Below are 24,899 nucleotides of genomic sequence, written 5' to 3' on the forward strand. Positions count from 1 at the left end.
ACACAGCTGACAATGGGCGGAGCCGGGATTTGAACCCATGACCTCTAACTCCCAAGCCCAGGCTCTTGCCACTGAGCCACGCTGCTTCTCCAAGCATGATTCCCAGATGATTCCCATGATTCCAAGATGATTCCCAGAGAGGCACAGCCCACTCCTGACTCAACAAGCGAGCCGTCATTAGGGAAGAGTGAGCTTTTAGACTTATTGACTGGGCATGCAGATTGCTAATCACCATGGGAAATCTCACCCTCCACTCCCTGCTTGGGAAGTGGGTTAAGAGCTGTGTGCGTGTCTGTGGATGGAAGCTCTGGTGGAAAGTTTCCGAGAAGATGGTAGGCCAATAATAATAATAATAATAATAATAATGATGGTATTTATTAAGCGCTTACTATGTGCAAAGCACTGTTCTAAACACTGGGGAGGTTACAAGGTGATGAGGCTGTCCCACGTGGGGCTCACAGTCTTAATCCCCATTTTACAGATGAGGGAACTGAGGCCCAGAGAAGTGAAGTGACTTGCCCAAAGTCACACAGCTGACAAGTGGCGGAGCCGGGATTTGAACCCCTGACCTCTGACTCCAAAGCCCGTGCTCTTTCCACTGAGCCACGCTGCTTCTCAATGGTTGCCTTCCCTCACGTTTTCTTACGACCCTCCCTGGCTCTCCCAGTTTTTGTCTCTGACCCTTCCAGAGCCCAGTTTGAGTCCAGAAAAGTCCCAGAATTCCTGGTGGAATCTGCTCCCATCCAACCTGGTAGACTTCTGTGTGAGCTTGGAGCGATGAGGGTAGTAGCAGCAGTGTGGCTCAGTGGAAAGAGCCCAGGCTTTGGAGTCAGAGGTCATGGGTTCAAATCCCTGCTCTGCCAATTGCCAGCTGTGTGACTTTGGGCAAGTCACTTAACTTCTTCTGGGCCTCAGTTCCCTCATCTGTAAAATGGGAATTAAGACTGTGAGTCCGCCGTGGGACAACCTGATCATGTTGTAACCTCCCCAGCACTTAGAAAAGTGCTTTGCACATAGTAAGCGCTTAATAAATGCCATCATTATCATTAGTAGTAGTAGTAGTAGCACTTGTAGTGGCAGGAGCAGTAGTAGTGAGAAGCACCATGGCTTAATGGAAAGCACGGTCTGGGGCATCAGAGGACGTGGGTTCTAATCACGGCTCTGCCACTTGTCTGCTCTGTGGCCTTGGGCAAGCCACTTAATTTCTCTGTGCTTCGGTTACTTTCATTCATTCATTCAATCATATTTATTGAGCGCTTACTGTGTGCAAAGTACTGTACTAAGCGCTTGGGAAGTATAAGTTGGCAACATATAGAGATGGCCCCTACCCAACAGTGGGCTCACAGTCTAGAAGGGGGAGACAGACAACAAACCAAAACATATTAACAAAATAAAATAAATAGAATAGTAAATATGTATGTACTTCATCTGTAAAATGGGGATTAAGACTCTGAGCCCCAAGTGGGACAACCTGATTACCTTGTATCTACCCCAGCACTTAGAACAGTGCTTGGCACATAGAAAGTGCCTAACAAATACTGTAATTATTATTATTATTATTATTATTATTATTATTATTATTAATAATGGTAGTGGAAGTATTCATGGTAGTAGTAATAGTGGGAGTAGGAGTATAAATTGTAATAGTCAATAGTAATAATAGTAGTAAGAGTCATAGTGGTAGTGGTCAAAGTAGTAATAATGGTAGTAGTTGGAGTAATAATAATGATGGTATTTAAGTGCTTACTATGTGCCAAGAATCAATCAATCGATCAATTGTATTTATTGAGCACTTACTGTCTGCAGAGCACTGTACTAAGTGCTTGGGAAGTACAAGTTGGCAACAAAACTGTTCTAATTGCTGATAATGATGGTATTTGTTAAGCACTTACTATGTGCCAAGCACTGTTCTAAGCACTTCGGTAGATACAAGGTAATCAGCCCACATGGGGCTCATTATCTTAATCCCCATTTCACAGATGAGGTCACTGATTCCCAGAGAAGTGAAGTCACTGGCCTGAAGTCACACAGCTGAAAAGTGGCAGAGCTGGAATTAGAACCCATGACCTCTGACTCCCAAGCCCACGCTCTTTCCACTAAGCCAAATTGGGAAAGTCCAAAAAATGCACTTTTAAGAAGTTACTAACCCCCTTTTTCTGTACATCTGTTGTGTCTCAAATTCCTGATAACTTATTTTTCATAAGTAGAGAAGCAGCGTGGCTCAGTGGAAAGAGCCCGGGCTTGGGAGCCAGAGGTCATGGGTTCTAATCCCAGCTCCACCACTTGTCAGCTGTGTGACTTTGGGCAAGTCACTTAACTTATCTGGGCCTCAGTTACCTCATCTGTAAAATGGGGATTAAGACTGTGAGCCCCATGAGGGACAACCTGATCACCTTGTATCCCCCCCAGTGCATAGAACAGTGCTTTGTACATAGTAAGCGCTTAACAAATGCCATCATCATTATCGTCATCATACGTATGTGTGGGGGCTATGATTGAAGGTGCTGTGAACGTTGGTCTTTCCTGAATATTGTGAGAGTACATTTGTGATCGAAATATCATAAGGAAATTGATTTTTTTACAATGAATGTATATTTTAATTGATACACTTTAATGTCTTCTTCGATCAATCAATCAATCAATCGTATTTATTGAGCGCTTACTGTGTGCAGAGCACTGTACTAAGCACTTGGGAAGTACAAGTTGGCAAGGTATAGAGACGGTCCCTACCCAACAGTGGGCTCATAGTCTAAAAGGGGGAGACAGAGAACAAAACCAAACATACTAACAAAATAAAATAAATAGAATAGATATGCACAAGTAAACTAAATAAATAGAGTAATAAATATGTACAAACATATATACATAAATACAGGTGCTGTGGGGAAGGGAAGGAGATAAGATGAGGGGGATGGAGAGGGCGACGAGGGGGAAAGGAAGGAAGGGGCTCAGTCTGGGAAGGCCTCCTGGAGCAGGTGAGCTCTCAGTAGGGCCTTGAAGGGAGGAAGAGAGCTAGCTTGGCGGATGGGCAGAGGGAGGGCATTCCAGGCCCGGGGGATGACGTGGGCCGGGGGTCGATGGCGGGACAGGCGAGAACGAGGCCCGGTGAGGAGATTAGCGGCAGAGGAGCGGAGGGTGCGGGCTGGGCAGTAGAAGGAGAGAAGGGAGGTGAGGTAGGAGGGGGCGAGGTGATGGACAGCCTTGAAGCCCAGGGTGAGGAGTTTCTGCCTGATGCGCAGATTGATCGGTAGCCATTGGAGGTTTTTGAGGAGGGGAGTAACATGCCCAGAGCGTTTCTGGACAAAGATAATCCGGGCAGCAGCATGAAGTATGGATTGAAGTGGAGAGAGACACGAGGATGGGAGATCAGAGAGAAGGCTGGTGCAGTAGTCCAGACGGGATAGGATGAGAGCTTGAATGAGCAGGGTAGCAGTTTGGATGGAGAGGAAAGGGCGGATCTTGGCAATGTTGCGGAGCTGAGACCGGCAGGTTTTGGTGATGGCTTGGATGTGAGGGGTGAATGAGAGAGCGGAGTCGAGGATGACACCAAGGTTGCGGGCTTGTGCGACGGGAAGGATGGTAGTGCCGTCAACAGAGATGGGAAAGTCAGGGAGAGGGCAGGGTTTGGGAGGGAAGACAAGGAGTTCAGTCTTGGACATCTTGGAACAAAAATAGTTCTTGGCCTGAAATGAGACATTGGCGGCTGTCCTTAATGCTTACCATAGTGTAATTTTTTTTTCTGCAGAATCAAAGTCCCGTAATTTGGTCCTTGTTGTCAATGACTAATGAGAGTTTTCTCTATATCAGCATTCATTAATTTAATCGTATTTATTGAGCACTTTCTGTGCACAGAGCACTGTACTAAGCAGTACAGTACAGTTGGGAGAGTTTAATACAACAATAAACAGATGTATCTTCTGCCCACAATGAGCTATCTATACTTCTTCCCTCCAGCTTAAAGAATTACCTCATCGAATTTGGTTGCCATTTCTCCAGACAAGGCATGCCTGGGACATCTGACTTTTTTGCTTTAAGACTGATCAATCAGTGGATCGATCTTATTAATTGAGTGCTTCTATGTGCAGAGTGCATAATAATAATTATAATTATAGTATTTGTTAAGTACTTCCTATATGCCAAGTACTGCTCTAAGCGCTGGGGTAAATACAAGGTAATCAGATTGTCCCACGTGAGGCTCACAGTCTTAATCCCCATTTTACAGATGAGGGAACTGAGTCACAGAGAAGTTAAGTGATTTGCCCAAGGCCACACAGCTATAACAGAGTCGGTAGTCACATTCCCTGCCCATAAGGAGCTTATAGTCTATATTCTGATTTTTTTGTCAAATGTACTGGGCCCAGAAGCCCTCAAGTACCCAATCAATTGTATTTATTGAGTGCTTACTGTGTGCAGAACACTGTACTAAATGCTTGGGAGTGTCAGAGTTTGAAGGTGTACGCACAAGTTCTGTGAGGCTGGGTGTAGGGTGAATGTGCAAGTGCTAAAGACATAATAATAATAACAATAATGATGGCATTTATTAAGTGCTTACTATGTGCAAAGCACTGTTCGAAGCATGGTGGGGGGAGAGAGATACAAGGTGATCGGGTTGTCCCACAAGGGGCTCACAGTCTTAATCCCCATGTTACAGATGAGGGAACTGAGGCACAGAGAAGTTAGGTGACTTGCCCAAAGTCACACAGCTGACAATTGGCGGAGCCAGGATTTGAACCCCTGACCTCTGACTTCAAAGCCCGTGCTCTTTTTACTGAGCCGTGCTGCTACAGAGCCAAGAGCGTAGGTGACACAGAAGGGGCAAAGGGTTTGGGGGCTGAGTGAGAAAATGAGGGGTTAGTCACAGAAGGTCTTTTGGAAGTAGACTGTACGCTCATTGTGGGCAGGGAAAATGTCTTCCAACTCTGTTATATTGTACTGTCCAAAACACTTATTACAGTGCTCTGAACACTGTAAACATTCAATAAATACCAGTGATAATGGTATTTATCACCTTCCTCTCCCCCTCGTCCCCCTCTCCATCCCCCCCATCTTACTTCCTTCCCTTTCCCACAGCACCTGTATATATGGATATATGTTTGTACATATTTATTACTCTATTTATTTATTTATTTTACTTGTACATAGCTATTCTATTTATTTTATTTTGTTAGTATGTTTGGTTTTGTTCTCTGTCTCCCCCTTTTAGACTGTGAGCCCACTGTTGGGTAGGGACTGTCTCTATACGTTGCCAATTTGTACTTCCCAAGCGCTTAGTACAGTGCTCTGCACATAGTAAGCGCTCAATAAATACGATTGATGATGATGATGATGATGATAATGATGATGAGATTTTAATAATGATAATAATTATGGTATTTGTTAAGTGCTTACTATGTGCCAGGCACTGTACTAAGCGCTGGGGTGGATACAAGCAAATTGAGTTGGACACAGTGCCTGACCCACGTGGGGCTCACAATCTCAATCACCATTTTCCAGATGAGGGAACTGAGGCCCAGAGACGTGAAGTGACTTGCCCAAAGTCACACAGCTAACAATTGGCGGGGCCGGGAATTGAACCCATGACCTTATGACTCCCCAGGCCCGGGCTCCATTTACTACACCATGTTGCTTCTCATTTTAGTAGACCTTTGAAGATGGGGAGTTGTGGTCTGTCACTTATGAAGGGGGAGGGAACTCCAGGCCAGAGGGACAATGTGGGCACGGAGTCGGCTGTGAGATTCATTCATTCATTCAATCAATCGCATTTATTGAGCGCTTACTGTGTGCAGAGCACTTTACTAAGCACTTGGGGAGTACAAGCCGGCAACATATAGAGGTGGTCCCTACCCAACAGCAGGCTCACAGTCTAGAAGGGGGACAGACAGACAACAAAGCAAAACATATTAACAAAATAAAATAAATAGAATAGTAAATATGTACAAGTAAAATAAATAGAGTAATAAATCTGTAATAATAATAATGGCATTTGTTAAGCGCTTACTATGTGCAAAGCACTGTTCTAAGTGCTGGGGGCGGATACAAGGTGATCAGGTTGTCCCACATGGGGCTCACAGTCTTCATCCCCATTTGACAGATGAGAGAACTGAGGCTCTGAGAAGTTAAGTGACTTGCCCAAGGTCACACAGCAGACTGTGGTGGAGCCAGGATTCGAACCCATTACCTCTGACTCCAAAGCCCAGGCTCTTGCCACTGAGCCATGCTGTTTCAACTTATACACAGGTGCTGTGGGGAGGGGAAGGAGGTAGGGCAGGGGGGATGGGGAGGGGAGAGGAAAGAGGGGGCTCAGTCTGGGAAGGCCTCCTGGAGGAGGTGAGCTCTCAGTAGGGCTTTGAAGGGATGGAGTTGGAGATGGAGAACCAGCATGGTGAAGTGGATAGAGCACGGCCCTGGGAATCAGAAGGTCATGGTTTCTAATCCTGGCTCTGCCATTTGTCTGCTGTGGGGCCTTGGGCAAGTCACTTCACTTCTCTGGGCCTCAGTTACCTCATCTGTAAAATGGGGATCGATACTGTGAGCCCCATATGTTGCCAACTTGTACTTCCCAAGCGCTTAGTACAGTGCTCTGCACACAGTAAGCGCTCAATAAATACGATTGAATGAATGAATGAATGAATGAATGTGGGGCAGGGACTGTGTCCAACCCTATTTGCTAGTATTCACCCCATTCATTCATTCATTCATTCAATCGTATTTATTGAGCACTTACTGTGTGCAGAGCACTGTACTAAGCGCTTGGGAAGTACAAGTTGGCAACAATGGAGCAGCAGCGTGGCTCAGTGGAAAGAGTCCCGGCTTTGGAGTCAGAGGTCATGGGTTCAAATCCCGACTCCGCCATTTGTCAGCTGTGTGACTTTGGGCAAGTCACTTAACTTCTCTGGGCCTCAGTTACCTCATCTGTAAAATGGGGATTAAGTTTGTGAGCCCCACTTGGGGCAACCTGATCACTTTGTATCCTTCCCAGCGCTTAGAACAGAGCTTTGCATATAGTAAGCGCTTAACAAATGCCATCATTATTATTATTATTATTATAGAGACGGTCCCTACCGAACAACGGGCTCACAGTCTAGAAGGGGAAGACAGACCCCAGCGCTTAGTACCATGCCTGACACATAGTAAGCGCTTAACAAATACCATAATTATTATCATTATTATTACTATTATTAGTTAGATGAGACAGAGATGGGGAAAACTGAATCTGGAGGTCCTGAGTTCGATCCTCAGAGGGGTCAAGCTTTTTTTTAGAGAAGTAGCATAGCTCAGTGGAAAGAGCATGGGCTTCGGAGTCAGAGGTCATGGGTTGGATTTATGGCTCTGCACTTAGCTGTGTGACCTTGGGCAAGCCACTTAACTTCTCTGTGCTTCAGTTCCCTCACCTGCAAAATGGAGATTAAGACTGTGAGCCCCACGTGGGGCAACCTGATCACCCCCAGCGCTTAGTACAGTGCTTTGCACATAGTAAGCGCTTAAGAAGCAGCGTGGCTTAGTGGAAAGAGCACGGGCTTTGGAGTCAGAGGTCCTGGGTTCGAATCCCGCTCCGCCATTTGTCAGCTGTGGGGCCTTGGGCAAGCCACTTAACTTCTCTGTGCCTCAGTTATCTCATCTGTAAAATGGGATTAAGACTGTGAGCCCCACCTGATCACCTTGTTTCCCCCAGCGCTTAGAACAGTGCTTTGCACATAGTAAGCGCTTAATAAATGCCATTAAAAAAAATATATAAAAAAATAAAAATAAAATAAAATAAAATAAACAAATACCATAAAAAAAAAAGCCAGCTCCTCTTGGGCAGCACTGGGCAGGCTTGACAGTCCTGGGAGACTCTGGTCAGATTGGCCTGTCTCTGTCTGGCAGACGGAGCACATTTCTAATGTTCTAGGTCACTGAGTGGAACTCCTAGGGGTCAGGGCTCACAAGAATTAGCAGCATATCCCAGGTGGGCAGGGTTAGGGTGGCATAAAAGCATGGGGGGTCAGTCTCCAGGCCCCCAGAAGAATGTTGGCCGCTCTTCAGGCCACTGGCCAGAAATTCTCTGGAGTAGCACCGCTCTCAAAGGTTGGCACTGTTACCTCAGAAGTCATCAGCGGCCAATGTCTTGGGCTTTCTAGGAATGTGCCACCGAACAAACAAGATTCAAAAATCCCAGGCCTCCACTTTCTTATTCCGTTTACGAGTTTGAGAACTCACAGCAGCTGAAAGATCCAGGGGTGTTCCTACTGGCCAACAGGTAATAATAATAATAATAATAATAATAATGGCATTTATTAAGTGCTTACTATGTGCAAAGCACTGTTCTAAGTGCTGGGAAGGTTACAGGGTGATCAGGTTGTCCCATGTGGGGCTCACAGTCTCAATCCCCATTTTACAGATGAGGTAACTGAGGCCCAGAGAAGTTAAGTGACTTGCCCAAAGTCACACGGCTGACAATTGGCAGAGCCGGGGTTTTTTTTTTTTTAAATCAATCAATCAATCAATCAATCATATTTATTGAGCGCTTACTATGTGCAGAACACTGTACTAAGCGCTTGGGAAGTACAAATTGGCAACACATAGAGACGGTCCCTACCCAACAGTGGGCTCACAGTCTAAAAGGGGGAGGCAGAGGACAAAGCCAAACATACCAAAAAAATAAAATAAATAGGATAGAAATGTACAAGTAAAATAAATAAATAAATAAATAAATAGAGTAATAAATATGTACAACCATATATACATATATACAGGTGCTGTGGGGAAGGGAAGGAGGTAAGACGGGGGGGATGGAGAGGGGGATGAGGGGGAGAGGAAGGAAGGGGCTCAGTCTGGGACGGCCTCCTGGAGGAGGTGAGCTCTCAGGGCCTTGAAGGGAGGAAGAGAGCTAGCTTGGCGGAGGGGCAGAGGGAGGCCATTCCAGGCCCGGGGGATGACGTGGGCCGGGGGTCGATGGCGGGACAGGCGAGAACGAGGTACAGTGAGGAGATTAGCGGTGGAGGAGCGGAGGGTGCGGGCTGGGCAGTAGAAGGAGTGAAGGGAGGTGAGGTAGGAGGGGGCAAGGGGATGGACAGCCTGGAAGCCCAGGGTGAGGAGTTTCTGCCTGATGTGCAGATTGATTGGTAGCCACTGGAGATTTTTGAGGAGGGGAGTAACATGCCCAGAGCGTTTCTGGACAAAGATAATCCGGGCAGCAGCATGAAGTATGGATTGAAGTGGAGAGAGACACGAGGATGGGAGATCAGAGAGAAGGCTGGTGCAGTAGTCCAGACGGGATAGGATGAGAATAAAAATGGCATTTATTAAGCATTTACTATATGCAAAGTACTGTTCTAAGCGCTGGGGTGGTTACAAGGTGATCAGGTTGTCCCACGGGGGGCTCACAGTCTTAATCCCCATTTTATAGATGAGGGAACTGAGGCACAGAGAAGTTAAGTGACTTGCCCAAGGTCACACAGCTGACAATTGGCAGAGCCGGGATTTGAACCCAAGTCCTCTGACTTCAAAGCCCGCGATCTTTCCACTGAGCCAAGCTGCAACCCATGACCTCTGACTCCAAAGCCCATGCTCTTCTCCACTGAGCCACGCTGCTAATAATAATGATGGTATTTGTTAAGTGCTTACTATGTGCAAAGCACTGTTCTAAGCGCTGGGGGGAATACAAGGTGATCAGGTTGTCCCACGTGGGGCTTCCAACAACAAGCGTACAGTGATAATTGTGGTATTTGTTAAGCACTTAACTATGTCCCAAAACATCGTAATAAATGCTGGGGTAGACACAAGATAATCCGGTTGGACGTCTCTGTCCCACATGAGGTTCACAGTCTAAGTAGAAGAAGGAATAGGTGTTGAATCCCCATTTTAAAGATGAGGAAACTGAGGCGCAGAGAAGTTAAGGGACTTGCCCAAGGTAGCACAGCAGGCCCCCCTTCTAGACTGTGAGCCTGTTGTTGGGTAGGGACCGTCTCTATATGTCACCAACTTGTACTTCATACAGTAAGTGCTCAATAAATACGATTGAATGAATGAATGAATCCCCATTTTATAGATGAGGTCACTGAGGCACAGAGAAGTTAGGTGATTTGCCCAAAGTCACAGAGCTGACAAGCGGAGGAGCCGAGATTAGAACCCATGACCTCTGACCCCAAGCCCGGGCTCTTTCCACTGAGCCACGCTGCTGGAAACAACAGGAAATAGTCTTGCCTAGTGGTTAGAGCAGGGGCTTGGGAGTCAGAAGGGCTTGGGTTCTAATCCTGACTCTGACACTTGTCTGCTGTGTGACCTTGGGCAAGTCACTTCACTTCTCTGGGCCTCCGATATTTGTAAAATGGAGTTTAAGACTGTGAGCCCCTTGGGGAACAGAGACTGTGTCCAGCCTGATTAGCTTGCATCTACCCCAGCGCTTAGGACAGCGCTTCATTCATTCATTCAGTCATTCAATTGTATTTATTAAGCGCTCACTGTGTTCAAAGCACTGTACTAAGTGCTGCTTGGGAGAGTACAGTCTATCAACTGACACATTCCTGCCCACAACGAGCTCACAGTCTAGAGGGGCAGAGAGCCATTAAAATAAAAAATCAATTAATTAAATAAGTAAATAAATGACAGATATATACAGATATGCCCATATGTGCTCTGGGGATGGGAGGGAGGATGAATGAAGGAGCAAGTAAGAGCGGCGCAGAAGGGAGAGGGAGACGAGGAGAGGAGGGCTTAGTCAGGGAAGGCTTCTTGGAGGAGATGGCCTTCAATAAGGTTTTGAAGTTGGGAAGAGCAATTATCTGTCTGAAATGAGGAGGGAGGGCATTCCAGGCCAGAGGTAGGATGTAGGCGAAAGGTCGATGGCGAGATAGGTGAGATGGAGGTGCAGTGAGAAGGTTAGCATTAGAGGGATGATGTTTGCGGGCTGGGTTGTAGTAGGAGAGTAGTGAGATGAGGTAGGAGGGGACAAGGTGATTAAGTGCTTTAAATCCAATGGTGAGGCATTTTTGTTTGATGCAGAGGTGGATGGGCAACCCCGGGAGTTTCTTGAGGAGTGGAGAAACATGGTCTGAACGTTTTTGAAGGAAAATGATTTGGGCAACAGAATGGAGTATGGACTGGAGTGGGGAGAGACCGGAGGCAGGGAGGTCAGCAAGGAGGCTGATACCATAATCAAGGCGGGATAGGATACATGCTTGCGCTAATGTGGTAGCCGTTTGGAAAGGGAGGAAGGGGTGGATTTTTGCAATGTTGGGTATGTAGAACTGACAGGATTTAGTGATGGCTTGAATATGTGGGTGGAAAGAGTGAGGGGAGTTAAGGATAATACCAAGATTATGGGCTTATGAGACAGGAAGGATGGTGGTGTCGTCAACATTGATGGGAAAGTGAGCGGGAAGACAGGGTTTGGGTGGAAAGATAAGAAGTTTAGTTTTTAGACATACTAAATTTGAGATATAATAATAATATGATGGCATTTATTAAGCTCTTACTATGTGCAAAGCACTGTTCTAAGCGCTGGGGAGGATGCAAGATGATCAGGTTGCCCCACATGGGGCTCACAGTCTTAATCCCCTTTTACAGATGAGGTCACTGAGGCCCAGAGAAGTTAATTGACTTGCCCAAAGTCACACAGCTGACAAGTGGCGGAGCCGGGATTTGAACCCATGACCTCTGACTCCAAAGCCCGGGCTCTTTCCACTGAGCCACGCTGAGATGACGGGAGGACATCCAAGTAGAGGTGTCTTGAAGGCAGGAAGAAATGCCATACTGCAGAGAGGGAGAGAGATCAGGGCTGGGGATGTAATAATAATAATTATGGTGTTTGTTATGCACTTACTATGTGCAAAGCATTGTTCTAAGTGCTGGGATTGATACAAGGTCATCAGGTTGTCCCACATGGGGCTCACAGTCTTCATCCCCATTTTACAGATGAGGTAGCTGAGGCCCAGAGAAGTTAAGTGACTTGCCCAAAGTCACATGGCTGACAAGTGGCAGTTGTGATTAGAACCCACGACCCCTTGAGTCCCAAGCCCGTGCTCTTTCCACTAAGCCATGCTGTAGATTTAGGTGTCATCAGCATAGAGGTGATAGTTGAAGCCAGGCAGATGAATGCATTTTCTAAGGAAGTGGATGGAAATGGAGAAAAGAAGGGGACCCAGAGCTGAGCCTTGAGGGACATCCAGAGTTAAGGGATGGAAGGCAGAGGAGGAGCCCATGAGAGAGACTGAAAATGAGCGGCCAGAGAGATAGGATGCCAAGAGAGGAATAGCGTCAGTGAAGCTGAGTTTGGATAATGTTTCCAGGCGTAGGGAGTGGTTGACAGTGTTGAAGGAGCTGAGTGGTCAAGGAGGATTAGATGGAGTAGAGTTCATTGGATTTGGTGAAGAAGAGATCATTGGTGACCGTTGAGAGGGTTGTGTCCATGGAGCGAAGACAATGGATGCTAGATTGGAGGGGGTCAAGGAGAGAATTGGAGGAGAGGAACTTGAAGGAGCGGGTGTAAGCAGCTTGCTCAAGGATTTTGGAGAGGAATGGTAGGGGGGAGATGAGGCTATAACTGGAGGGAGCCATGGGGTCAAGGGAGGGTTTTTTTTTAGCATAGGGGAGATATAAGCATGCTTAAAAGCAGTGGGGAAGAAACCATAGGAGAGCCAACAGTTGAAGACTGTTCTATTTATTTTATTTTGTTAATAGGTTTGGTTTTGTCCTCTGTCTCCCCCTTCTAGACTGTGAGCCCGCTGTTGGGTAGGGATCGTCTCTATGTGTTGCCAACTTGTACTTCCCCAGCGCTTAGTCCAGTGCTCTGCACACAGTAAGCGCTCAATAAATATGATTGAATGAATGAATAAAGACGGCAGTTAGGAAGGGAAGAAGGGAAGGGGCAAATGTTTTGATGAGGTGCGAAGGAATGGAGTCGGACGCACAGATGGATTTTGAGAGAAGGCAGGAGATTTCCTCTGGAGATACTGCTGGAAAAGATGGGAGAGTTGAACAAGGTTAAGTGCTTAGTACAGTGCTCTGCACACAGTAAGCGCTCAATAAATATGATTGAATGAACAGGGGGCAGGAGAAGGGAGGGACTGGAGAAGGGCAGGGGAGATTTTCAGGAGATCACTCCTGATAGTGTCATTTTTGTTGATGAAGTAAGTGGACAGGTCATCAGGGGCAAGAGATGGGGGAGAAGCGGGGACAGGGGGCCTGAGGAGGGAGTTAAATGTCTGCAACAACTGGTGAGGGCGATGAGCATGGGTGTCAATAAGGGTGGAGAAATAGTTTTGCCGGGCAGAGGAGAGGGCAGAGTTAAAGCATGCAAGGATAAACTTGAAGCAGATGAAATCGGCCTGATATTTAGATTTCCGCCAGCAGCGCTCTGCGGATCAAACACAAAAGCAAAGGAGGCGGACTTGCAGGTGATCTAGGGCTGTGGGTTAGTGGTATGTAATCGATGAAGGGATAGGGGAGCGAGTGAGTTGAGTTCAGTAGAGGGGGAGAGGGGTGTTGAGAACGTCTATTTGGTCATCAAGGGAAGGTAGTTTGGGAATGGAGGCTAAGTGGGGCATGATGAGTGGAGAAAATTGGATGGGGTTCAAAAACCAGAGGTCTCTCTGGGGGAATAGTACAGATTTCTGGGAAGGAGGTTTATGGGAGAGAAGGTAGATAGAGGAGAGAGACAGAGAGAAGGCAGTGGTCAGATAGAAAGACTGCAGAGTTGGTGAGGGTAAAGATTGTGCAGTGGCTAAGATGATGAGATCTAGCGTGTGTCCAAGTTTTTTTTTTAATGGCATTTATTAAGCACTTACTATGTGCAAAGCAGTTGGTGAGTGGGTGAGGTGGAGTGGAGCAGGAGGTCAGTGGTGTCAAGGAGTGATCGAAGGCAGGCAGTAGAAGGGTCATCGGGAACATCTAGGTGGATAAAAACCTGTCAGTGTTTGACACACAGTAAGAGCTTAACAAATACCATTATTATTATTATTATCATTATTATTATTATTATTATTATGTGGATCCAGGAGTGGCCCTGTGGAGATTTTACAGCTGAGTTGGCTGTATGTTATGTATAAACCACCCCATATGTACTGGCATGCACCTTCATGGGCCAGTGCTGGTGAAGGTGAGCACGTTGTTGGGTAGGGACTGTCTCTATAAGTTGCCAACTTGTACTTCCCAAGCGCTTAGTACAGTGCTCTGCACACAGTAAGCACTGAATAAATATGATTGAATGAATGAATGAATGAATGAAAGAGCATAGCCTAGTGGCTAGAGCGTACACCTGGGAGTCAGAGGACTTGGGTTCCAATCCTGTCAATCAATCAATCAATCAATCAGTCAATCGTATTTATTGAGTGCTTACTGTGTGCAGAGCACTGTACTAAGCGCTTGGAAAGTACAAGTTGACAACACATAGAGACAGTCCCTACCCAACAGCGGGCTCACAGTCTAGAAGGGGCAGACAGAGAACAAAACCAAACACACTGACAAAATAAAATAAATAGAATAGATAAGTATAAGTAAGATAAATAAATAAATAAATAAATAGAGTAATAAATATGTACAAACATATATACATATATACAGGTGCTGTGGGGAAGGGAAGGAGGTAGGATGGGGGGATGGAAAGGGGGACGAGGGGGAGAGGAAGGAAGGGGCTCAGTCTGGGAAGGCCTCCTGGAGGAGGTGAGCTCTCAGCAGGGCCTTGAAGGGAGGAAGAGAGCTAGCTTGGTGGAGGGGCAGAGGGAGGGCATTCCAGGCCCGGGGGATGACGTGGGCCGGGGGTCGATGGCGGGACAGGCGAGAGCGAGGTACAGTGAGGAGATCAGCGGTGGAGGAGCGGAGGGTGCGGGCTGGGCTGGAGAAGGAGAGAAGGGAGGTGAGGGAGGAGGGGGCGAGGGGATGGACAGCCTCGAAGCCCAGGGTGAGGAGTTTCTGCCTGATGCGCAGATTGATTGGTAGCCACTGGAGATTTTTGAGGAGGGGAGTAACATGCCCAGAGCGTTTCTGGACAAAGACAATCCAGGCAGCGGCGTGAAGTCTGGATTGAAGTGGGGAGAGACACGAGGATGGGAGATCAGAGAGAAGGCTGATGCAGTAGTCCAGACGGGATAGGATGAGAGCTTGAACGAGCAGGGTAGCAGTTTGGATGGAGAGGAAAGGGCTCTCCACTCGCCTGCATTGTGACCTTGGGCAAAGTCACTTCACTTCTCTGTGCCTCAGTTACTTCAACTGCTAATTAGGGATTAAGTCCTCCTCCCTCTGACTTAGACTGTGAGCCCCATGTGGGACAAGAACTGTGTCCAACCTGATTATCTTGTATTTTCCCCGGTGCTTAGTACAGTGCCTGGCAAGCAGTAAGTGCTTAACACATACCATGAAAAAAAATTAATACGTCCTTCAGGAGTTTTTAACCTAATCAAGGAGGCAGTAGATATAAATTGGCGAGTACACAACTGATATTTCTTTTCTGAATACCAAGCTCTAACCCTGATCCTGGCTCTAAATCCAATCTTAATGAGGTTGTCAGCAGGGTTCCCTTGTTCATGAGGGGATTTTCTCCCCTTACGCACCCTTTCTCCCAAGGACGGTCAAATCAATTATCAGAATAATGCTGGACACACACTGTTCATACCGAACATTGGCCTTTTTCTAGCCCATAAACTCCGTCTAGACTCTAAGCTCCTTTTTTTATAGTATTTGGAAAGTGAAGCAGCATGGCCTAGTGGATGAAGCTCAGCCTGGGAGTCAGAAAGACCTGGGTTCTAATCCTGACTCCGCCGCTTGTCTGCTGTGTGACCTTGGGCAAGTCACTTCACTTCTCTGGACCTCAGTTACCTAATCTGTAAAATAATAATAATAACAAAAATGGTTATTGTTAAGCGCTTACTATGTGCTAAGCACTGTTCTAAGCGCTGGGGTAGATACAAGGTAATCAGGTTGTCCCACTTCTCTATGCCTCAGTTATCTCATCTGTAAAATGGGGTTTAAGACTGTGAGCCCCCCGTGGGACAACCTGATCACCTTGTATCCTCCCCAGCGCTTAGAACAGTGCTTTGCACATAGTAAGCGCTTAATAAATGTCATCATCATCATCACAGTCTTAATTCCCAGTTACAGATGAGGAACTAAGGCCCAGAGAAGTGAAGTGGCTTGCCCAAGGTCACACAGCAGACAAGTGGCAGGGCCGGGATTAGGACCCACATCCTCTGACTCCCAAACCCCGGTTCTTTCCACTAAGGCACGCTACTTCTCATTCATTCATTCATTCAATCGTATTTATTGAGCGCTTACTGTGTGCAGAGCACTGTACTAAGCGCTTGGGAAGTACAAGTCGGCAACATATAGAGACGGTCCCTACCCAACAGTGGGCTCACAGTCTAGAAGGGGGAGATCGTATCTATTGAGAGCTTACTGTGTGCAGAGCACTGTACTAAGCACTTGGGAATCAATCAATCAATCAATCAATCATATTTATTGAGCGCTTGGGACTGTGAGTCCACTGTTGAGTAGGGACCGTCTCTATATGTTGCCAACTTGTACTTCCCAAGCGCTCAGTACAGTACTCTGCACGCAGTAAGTGCTCAATAAATACAATTGAATGAGTGTGGGACAGGGACTGTTTCCAACCTGATTCATTCATTCATTCAGTCGTATTTATTGAGCGCTTACTGTATGCAGAGCACTGTACTAAGTGCTTGGGAAGTACAAGTTGGTTATCTTGCATCTACCCAGTACAGTGCTTGACACACAGTAAGCACTTAACAAATACCGTTATTATTATTATTATAGTTATACTGTCCCCGATTTGGCAGGCCTCTGATGCTCCTATTGTTTGGTTGCTTCATGTACGTTTGTATCTATGGCTTGTCTTATCTCCTGGGTTAGATTGAAACCTCCATAAGGGCAGAAATCAGGTCTATTCTCTAACATAAACCCTTAGTGTTTAGCAGAATACCTAACTTTGCCTTCTGAGGTCACTCACTTTTTCAATTGATCAATTAATCATATTTATTGAGTGTTTATTGTGTGTAGCAGCGTGGCTCAGCAGCAAGAGCAGGGGCTTGGGAGTCAGAGGTCAGGGGTTCTAATCCCAGCTCCACCATATGTCTGCTGTGTGACCTTGGGCAAGTCACTTAACTTCTCTGAGCCTCAGTTCCCTCATCTGTAAAATGGGGATTAAAAGTGTGAGCCCCACGTGGGACAACATGATCACCTTGTATCTACCCTGGCGCCAGACTGTGAGCCCGTTGTTGGGTAAGGACCATCTCTATATGTTGCTGATTTGTACTTCCCAAGTGCTTAGTACAGTGCTCTGCACACAGTTAGAGAAGCAGCATGGCTCAGTGGAAAGAGCCCGGGCTTTGGAGTCAGAGGTCATGGGTTCAAATCCCAGCTCCACCAATTGTCAGCTGTGTGACTTTGGGCACAAGTCACTTCACTTCTCTGGGCCTCAGTTACCTCATCTGTAAAATGGGGATTAAGACTCTGAGCCCCCCTGTGGGACAACCTGATCACCTTGTAACCACCCTAGCTCTTAGAACAGTGCTTTGCATATAGTAAGTACTTAACAAATGCCATCATTATTATTATTATTACATAGTAAGTGCTTAACAAATGCCATCATCATCATTATTATTATTATTATTAGAGAGTTTGGATGAGTACAGTGTAACAGAGTTAGTAGAGATGCTCCCTGTCCACAAGGAGCTTACAGTCTAGAGGGGAAGACAGAAGCTAAAATAAATTACAGATATATGCATAAATACTGCGGGACTGAACTTGGGGTGACTAAAGTGTGCAGATCCAATGGAGTAGGGAAAATGAGAGCCTCTTGGCTCTTTCTAGACTGTAAGTTCACTGTGGACAGGAAATGTGTCTTTTCTATGGTTATAGTGCAGCATGGTGTAGTGGATAGAACATGAGCCTGGGAGTTAGAAGATCATCATCATCATCATCATCATCATCATCAATCATATTTATTGAGTGCTTACTGTGTGCAGAGCACTGTACTAAGCGCTTGGGAAGTACAAGTTGGCAACACATAGAGACAGTCCCTACCCAACAGTGGGCTCACAGTCTAAAAGGGGAGATAGAGAACAAAGCCAAGCATATTAACAAAATGAAATTAATAGAATAGATATGTACAAGTAAAATAAATAAATAGAGTAATAAATATGTACAAACATATATACATATATACAGGTGCTGTGAGGAAGGGAAGGAGGTAAGATGGGGGGGATGGAGAGGGGGACGAGGGGGAGAGGAAGGAAGGGGCTCAGTGTGGGAAGGCCTCCTGGAGGAGGTGAAATCTCAGTAGGGCCTTGAAGGGAGGAAGAGAGCTAGCTTGGCGGAGGGGCAGAGGGAGGGCATTCCAGGTCCGGGGGAGGACGTGGGCTGGGGGTCGATGGCGGGACAGGCTAGAACGAGGCCTAACGGTGAGGAGATTAGTGGCGGCAGAAGAGCGGAGGGTGCGGGCTGGGCTGGAGAAGGACAGAAGGGAGCTGAGGTAGGAGGGGGTGAGGTGATGGATGGACAGCCTTGAAGCCCAGGGTGAGGAGTTTCTGCCTGATGCGCAGATTGATTGGTAGCCACTGGAGATTTTTGAGGAGGGGAGTAACATGCCCAGAGCGTTTCTGGACAAAGACAATCCGGGCATGAAGTCTGGATTGAAGTGGGGAGAGACACGAGGATGGGCGATCAGAGAGAAGGCTGATGCAGTAGTCCAGACGGGATAGGATGAGAGCTTGAATGAGCAGGGTAGCGGTTTGGATGGAGAGGAAAGGGCGGATCTTGGCAATGTTCTAATTCTGGCTCCTCCAATCATCTGCGCTGTGACTTGGAGGAAGTCACTTCACTTCTCTGTGCCTCAGTTACCTCATCTGTAAAATGGGGATTGAGACCTTAAGCCCCCACTTGGGACAAGGGCTGTGTCCAACCCGATTTACTTGTATTCACCTCAGCGCTTAGTACAGTGCCTGGCACATAGTAAGCACTTAAGAAATGCCATTATTATTATTATCATCATATTGTACTCTCCCAAGCGCTTTGTACAGTGCTCTGCTCACAGTAAATGTTTAGTAAATATGATTGATTGACTAACTACATTCTCTCAGAAGCAGTGTGGCTCAGTGGAAGGAGCACGGGTTTGGGATCAGAGGACATGGGTTCTAATCCTGTCTCTGCCACTTGTCTGCTGTGTGACCTTGGGCAAGTCACTTAACTTCTCTGTGCCTCAGTTACCTCATCTGTAAAATGGGGATTAAAAGTGTGAGCCCCACGTGGGACAACCTGATTACCCTGTATCTACCCTGGCGCTAGACTGTGAGCCTGTTGTTGAGTAGGGACCATCTCTATGTGTTGCTGATTTGTACTTCCCAAGCGCTTAGAGAAGCAGTGTGGCTCAGTGGAAGGAGACCGGGCTTTGGAGTCAGAGGTCAGGGGTTCAAATCCCGGCTCCGCCACTTGTCAGCTGTGTGACTTTGGGCAAGTCACTTCACTTCTCCGGGCCTCAGTTCCCTCACCTGGAAAATGGGGATTAAGACTGTGAGCCCCTCGTGGGACAACCTGATTAGCTTGTAACCTCCCCAGCGTTTAGAACAGTGCTTTGCACATAGTAAGCGCTTAATAAACGCCATTATTATTATTATTACAGTGCTCTGCACACAGGAAGCGCTCAATAAATACAATTGAATGAATAGCACAAAGTAAGCACTTAACAAATACCATAATCATTATTATTATCATTATTGCTCTTCATTGGGTTAACAAGTAAGGTCCAGGACACAGGGTAGTATGCCAATCTGTGCCCAACTCACTTAGGTGCAGTGTGCCCCGTTCGGTTACTCCAGTTGGCTACTGGACACTGATTCTGGCTATGCAGGATCAATCAATCGATCAATCGTATTTATTGAGCGCTTACTGTGTGCAGAGCACTGTACTAAGCGCTTGGGAAGTACAAGTTGGCAACATATAGAGGCAGTCCCTACCCAACAGTGGGCTCACAGTCTAAAAGATGGACCAGGATGGTCTGTTCCCTCCTAGCCTGAGCGGATTGGAGGGGAGAGATGGTCAGGTTCAGGTGAAATGAGAACAAGAGGCCTCTTGCTCCCAAATCAAACTGAACTCTATTATTTGAAGAACAAAAGATTGGTTGATTTATAGGTTTCCTTTCAAAGGAATGATTCTTCTTACTTTCTTCCTTTCATCTGGAAATAGAAGTTCCAAAAAACCACACCAAAGGGTTTTGGAGAGAAGCAGCATGGCTCAGTGGAAAGCGCCAGGGCTTTGGAGTCAGAGGTCATGGGTTCGAATACCGGCTCCGCCACATGTCTGCTGTGTGGCCTTGGGCAAGTCACTTCACTTCTCTGAGCCTCAGTTCCCTCATCTGTAAAATGGGGATTAAGACTGTGAGCCCCACATGGGACAACTTGATCACCTTGTATCCCCCTCAGCGCTTAGAACAGTGCTCTGCACATAGTAAGCGCTTAACAAATGCCATCATTATCATTATTATTATTATTATTTTCCTGATACTCCTTCCCAAGCCAGGATATATGAAAAATCCTTGATAAATCCCAATACTTTTCAAATATCTGTAGGTAACTCTTGATTAATCATGGGCTGAATTATCCATTCTTGAGGATTATTAGGGCCTTCCCTTCACCTAACTCCTGCCGATTGTTTAGAGCTGTGCTCACAGTGGGCAGGGACTGTGTCTGTCATATTGTTATGTTGTTATGTTATGTTGTTATGTCTTCTAGACTGTGAGCCTACTGTTGGGTAGGGATCGTCTCTATATGTTGCCAACTTGTACTTCCCAGGCGCTTAGTACAGTGCTCTGCACACAGTAAGCACTCAATAAATGCGATTGATTGATTGATTGATTGTACTCTCCCAAGGGAATGTGTCTGTCATATTGTTATTTTGTTCTCTCCCAAGTGCATAGTAGAGTGTTCTGCGCACCATAAGCTCTCCATGGCTCAGGGGAAAGAGCCCGGGCTTGGGAGTCAGAGATCATGGGTTCTAATCCCGGCTCCGGCACTTGTCAGCTGTGTGACTTTGGGCAAGTCATTTGACTTCTCTGTGCCTCAGTTCCCTCATCTGTAAAATGGGGATTAAGACTGTGAGTCCCACATGGCACAACCTGTTGACCTTATATCTCCTCCTGTGCTTAGAACAGTGCTTGGCACATAGTAAGCGCTTAACAAATACCATCATTATTATTAATAAATAGCATTGATTGATATCAGTTGATTTAATTGTTCTCATTCTGGCTTCTTCGGACTGTGAGAATGGCAGATAGAGGGAAGCAATATGGTCCATTGGATAAAGCTCAAGCCTCGGAGTCGGAGGACCTGGGATTCATTCATTCAGTCGTATTTATTGAGCGCTTACTGTGTGCAGAGCACTGTATAAGCGCTTGGGAAGTACAAGTTGGCAACATATAGAGACGGTCCCTACCCAACAACGGGCTCACAGTCTAGAAGATCTATTCCCAACTCTGCTACCTGTCTGCTGTGTGACCATCAGCAAGTCACTTAACTCTCTGTGTCCAACCCAATTATCTTGTATCTACCCCAGAAGTTACAGCAGTGCTGCACATAGTAAATGCTTAACAAATACCACAGTTATTATTGTTAATAATAATAATAATGATGGCATTTATTAAGTGCTTACTATGTGCAAAGAACTGTTCTAAGCACTTTGGCGGGGGGGGGGGGGGTTGTTACACGGTGATCAGGTTGTCCCACGAAGGGCTCACAGTCTTAGTCCCCATTTTACAGATGAGGGAACTGAGGCACAGAGAAGTTAAGTGACTTGCCCAAAGTCACACAGCTGACAAGCGGTGGAGCTGGGATTTGAACCCATGACCTCTGACTCCAAAGCCCGGGCTCTTTCCACTGAGACACGCTGCTTCTCATGTACGTGACCCTTTGGGCACTTGATATTCACCCCACCCTCAACCCCACAGCCATTACGAGCAGATCTGTAATTTATTTATTTACAGTAATGTCTGTCTCTCCCTCTAGACTATAAGCTCATTGTGGGCAGGGAACGTATCTAGTAAACTCTTTTTTATCGTACTCTCCCAAGTGCTTAGTAGAGTGTTCTGCGCATAGTAATCACTCAACAAATACTATTGATTAAGTAATCAATACCTATCTATCTATTCTATTTATTCTATTTTGTTAGTATGTTTGGTTTTGTTCTCTGTCTCCCCCTTCTAGACTGTGAGCCCACTGTTGGGTAGGGACTGTCTCTATACGTTGCCAGCTTGTACTTCCCAAGCGCTTAGTACAGTGCTCTGCACACAGTAAGCGCTCAATAAATATGATTGATTGATTGATGGATTGATTGAAAGTTCGGAAAGATTTTCTAGTCTTCCCCCCTGCAGATCCTCTTATGCCCATTTTGACGCATGTTGAGAAGTCAGGGTTAGAGGACTGATTCTGGTCAGATGCTAACACGATACTGCTGGTTTGCTTTCTCCTTCAAGAGGCTAACTAAATCCTCCTAACTTCTTCTCCCACTCCCTTCTTCATTGCCTTGACTTGCTCCCTTTGTTCATCTCCCCGCTCCCAGGCCCAAACCACTTTTGCACATATCCATAATTGCATTTATTCATATTAATGTCTGTCTTCCCCTCTAGACTGTAAGCTCATTGTGGGCAGGAAATGTGTCTGTTATATTTGCTATTTGGGGCAGGAAATGTGTCATTATATTCGCTAAATTGTGCTCTCACAAGTGCTTAATACAGTGTTCTGCACACAGTTAGGCTCAATAAATATCAATCAATCAATCGTATTTATTGAGTGTTTACTGTGTGCAGAGCACTGTACTAAGCGCTTGGGAAGTACAAGTTGGCAACATATAGAGATGGTCCCTACCCGACAGTGGGCTCACTATGATTGATTAACTGCTCTTTTTTTTCTTTTCCAACACCACATCTCTGCGTTTTGTGGTTTAGGATGAAGAACAAGCTGTGGTATTTTGAATTCGGCACCACCGAAACTTTCGCTGCCACCTGCAAGAAGCTCCATGATTACGTAGAGATTGAGGTGAGTACCCTGGTTCCAAAAACCTCGCCATGGGGCGGGAACGTGTCTGCCAACTCTGTTCTATTGTACTTTCCCAAGTCCTTAGTACAGTGCTGTGCACATGGTAAGCACTCAATAGATACCATTGATTGATTGATTGATTGATTAATTGCTAAGGCACTCAATCAATTTTCCCCGCCATCTTTCCTCATTGATCCCCTACTGCAACCCAAACCACACACTCTCCTCCTCTAACACAAACCTACGCTCCGCAGTTCGATCTCATCTACCACTCCTCCGATCCCTTGCCCACATCTTCCCTCAGGTCTGGAATACCCTCCCTTCTCATAGACGACTGTCCCCCACCCTCCCCACCTTCAAAACCCTCCTCAAAATCACATCTCCTCCAAGAGGCCTTCCCTGGCTAGCCCCTCATTTCCCCACCTTATTCGTCCATTCATTCAATCGTATTTATTGAGCACTTACTGTGTGCAGAGCACTGTACAAAGCGCTTGGGAAGTACAAGTTGGCATCCAAGTTGGCATGCAAGTTGGCTTGGGAAGTATAAGTTGGCAGAGAAGCAGCTTGGCTCAGTGGAAAAGAAACCGGGCTTTGGAGTCAGAGGTCATGAGTTCACATCCCAGCTCCGCCAATTCTCAGCTGTGACTTTGGGCTAGTCACTTAACTTCTCTGTGCCTCAGTTCCCTCATCTGTAAAATGGGGATTAAGACTGTGAGCCCCCCGTGGGACGACCTGATCACCTTGTAACCTCCCCAGTGGTTAGAACAGTGCTTTGCACATAGTAAGCACTTAATAAATGCCATTATTATTATTATTATTATTATTATTATTATTATTATTATCCCCTCTGTGTCAACTATATGATTGGCTTCACCTCCTCCAGGAGGCCTTCCCAGACTGAGCCCCTTCCTTCCTCTCCCCCTCGTCCCCCTCTCCATCCCCCCATCTTACCTCCTTCCCTTCCCCACAGCACCTGTATATATGTATATATGCTTGTACATATTTATTACTCTATTTATTTATTTATTTATTTTACTTGTCCATATCTATTCTATTTATTTTATTTTGTTAGTATGTTTGGTTTTGTTCTCTGTCTCCCCCTTTTAGACTGTGAGCCCACTGTTGGGTAGGGACTGTCTCTATATGTTGCCAACTTGTACTTCCCAAGCGCTTAGTACAGTGCTCTGCACACAGTAAGCACTCGATAAATATGATTGATGATGATGATGATGGCTTTGGACCCCTTAAGCATTTTAATATTTACCCCAGCATCACAGCACTCATGTACATATGTCCCTATACTGCACTATTTCCCCTACTTGTAATTTTTTTAATGTCTGTCCTTCCCTGGAGACTGTAAGCTCCTTGTGGGCAGGGATTGCATCTGCCAACTCTATAGTTTCCCAAAGCACTCAGTACAGTGTAGAATATTGATCAATTGATTGACCATGGTATCGAGTCCTGCCCCATGGCAAGACTTTCCAAACAGTGCTTGGCACATAGTAAGCACTTAACAAATACCATCATTATTATTAAACCAGTCCAGGCTAACCTACAAGGGGAGTCCACCACTTCCCTTGAAAATCCATTTTCCTGTCTAAATTGCCTAACTTTCCTCTCTGTGGCAAACATGTACTTCCAATCTGAATCTTTGATGGCCTCTGGATCTCAGATCTGGGTGAATCGGGTCTAATCTGTTGTTTGACAACTCTTTTTAGTCCACCGTTTCTTTTTCTTACAAGTTATTTGTTAATTGCTTACTATGTGTCAGGCACAGTACTGAGCATTGGGGTGGAAACAAGATATGCAGATTGGACACAGACCATGTCCCACAGGGACTCACAGTCTTAATCCCCATTTTACAAATGAGAATTTATGTACCTA

At 46.1% G+C, this 24,899-nt stretch overlaps 1 protein-coding gene across 1 annotated transcript in view; it reads left to right on the forward strand.

Annotated features, from left to right (window-relative positions):
* DGKG (diacylglycerol kinase gamma) overlaps nt 1-24,899 on the forward strand; it is a 459,919-nt gene that overhangs the window by 335,704 nt on the left and 99,316 nt on the right. The window contains exon 22 of the mRNA XM_038750502.1: nt 22,925-23,015. Coding sequence (XP_038606430.1) covers nt 22,925-23,015 — 91 coding nt within the window. The remainder of the gene's footprint in view (nt 1-22,924; nt 23,016-24,899) is intronic.

Source organism: Tachyglossus aculeatus, chromosome 1, assembly GCF_015852505.1.
Source record: "Tachyglossus aculeatus isolate mTacAcu1 chromosome 1, mTacAcu1.pri, whole genome shotgun sequence".
NCBI classification, from domain to species: Eukaryota; Metazoa; Chordata; class Mammalia; order Monotremata; family Tachyglossidae; genus Tachyglossus; species Tachyglossus aculeatus.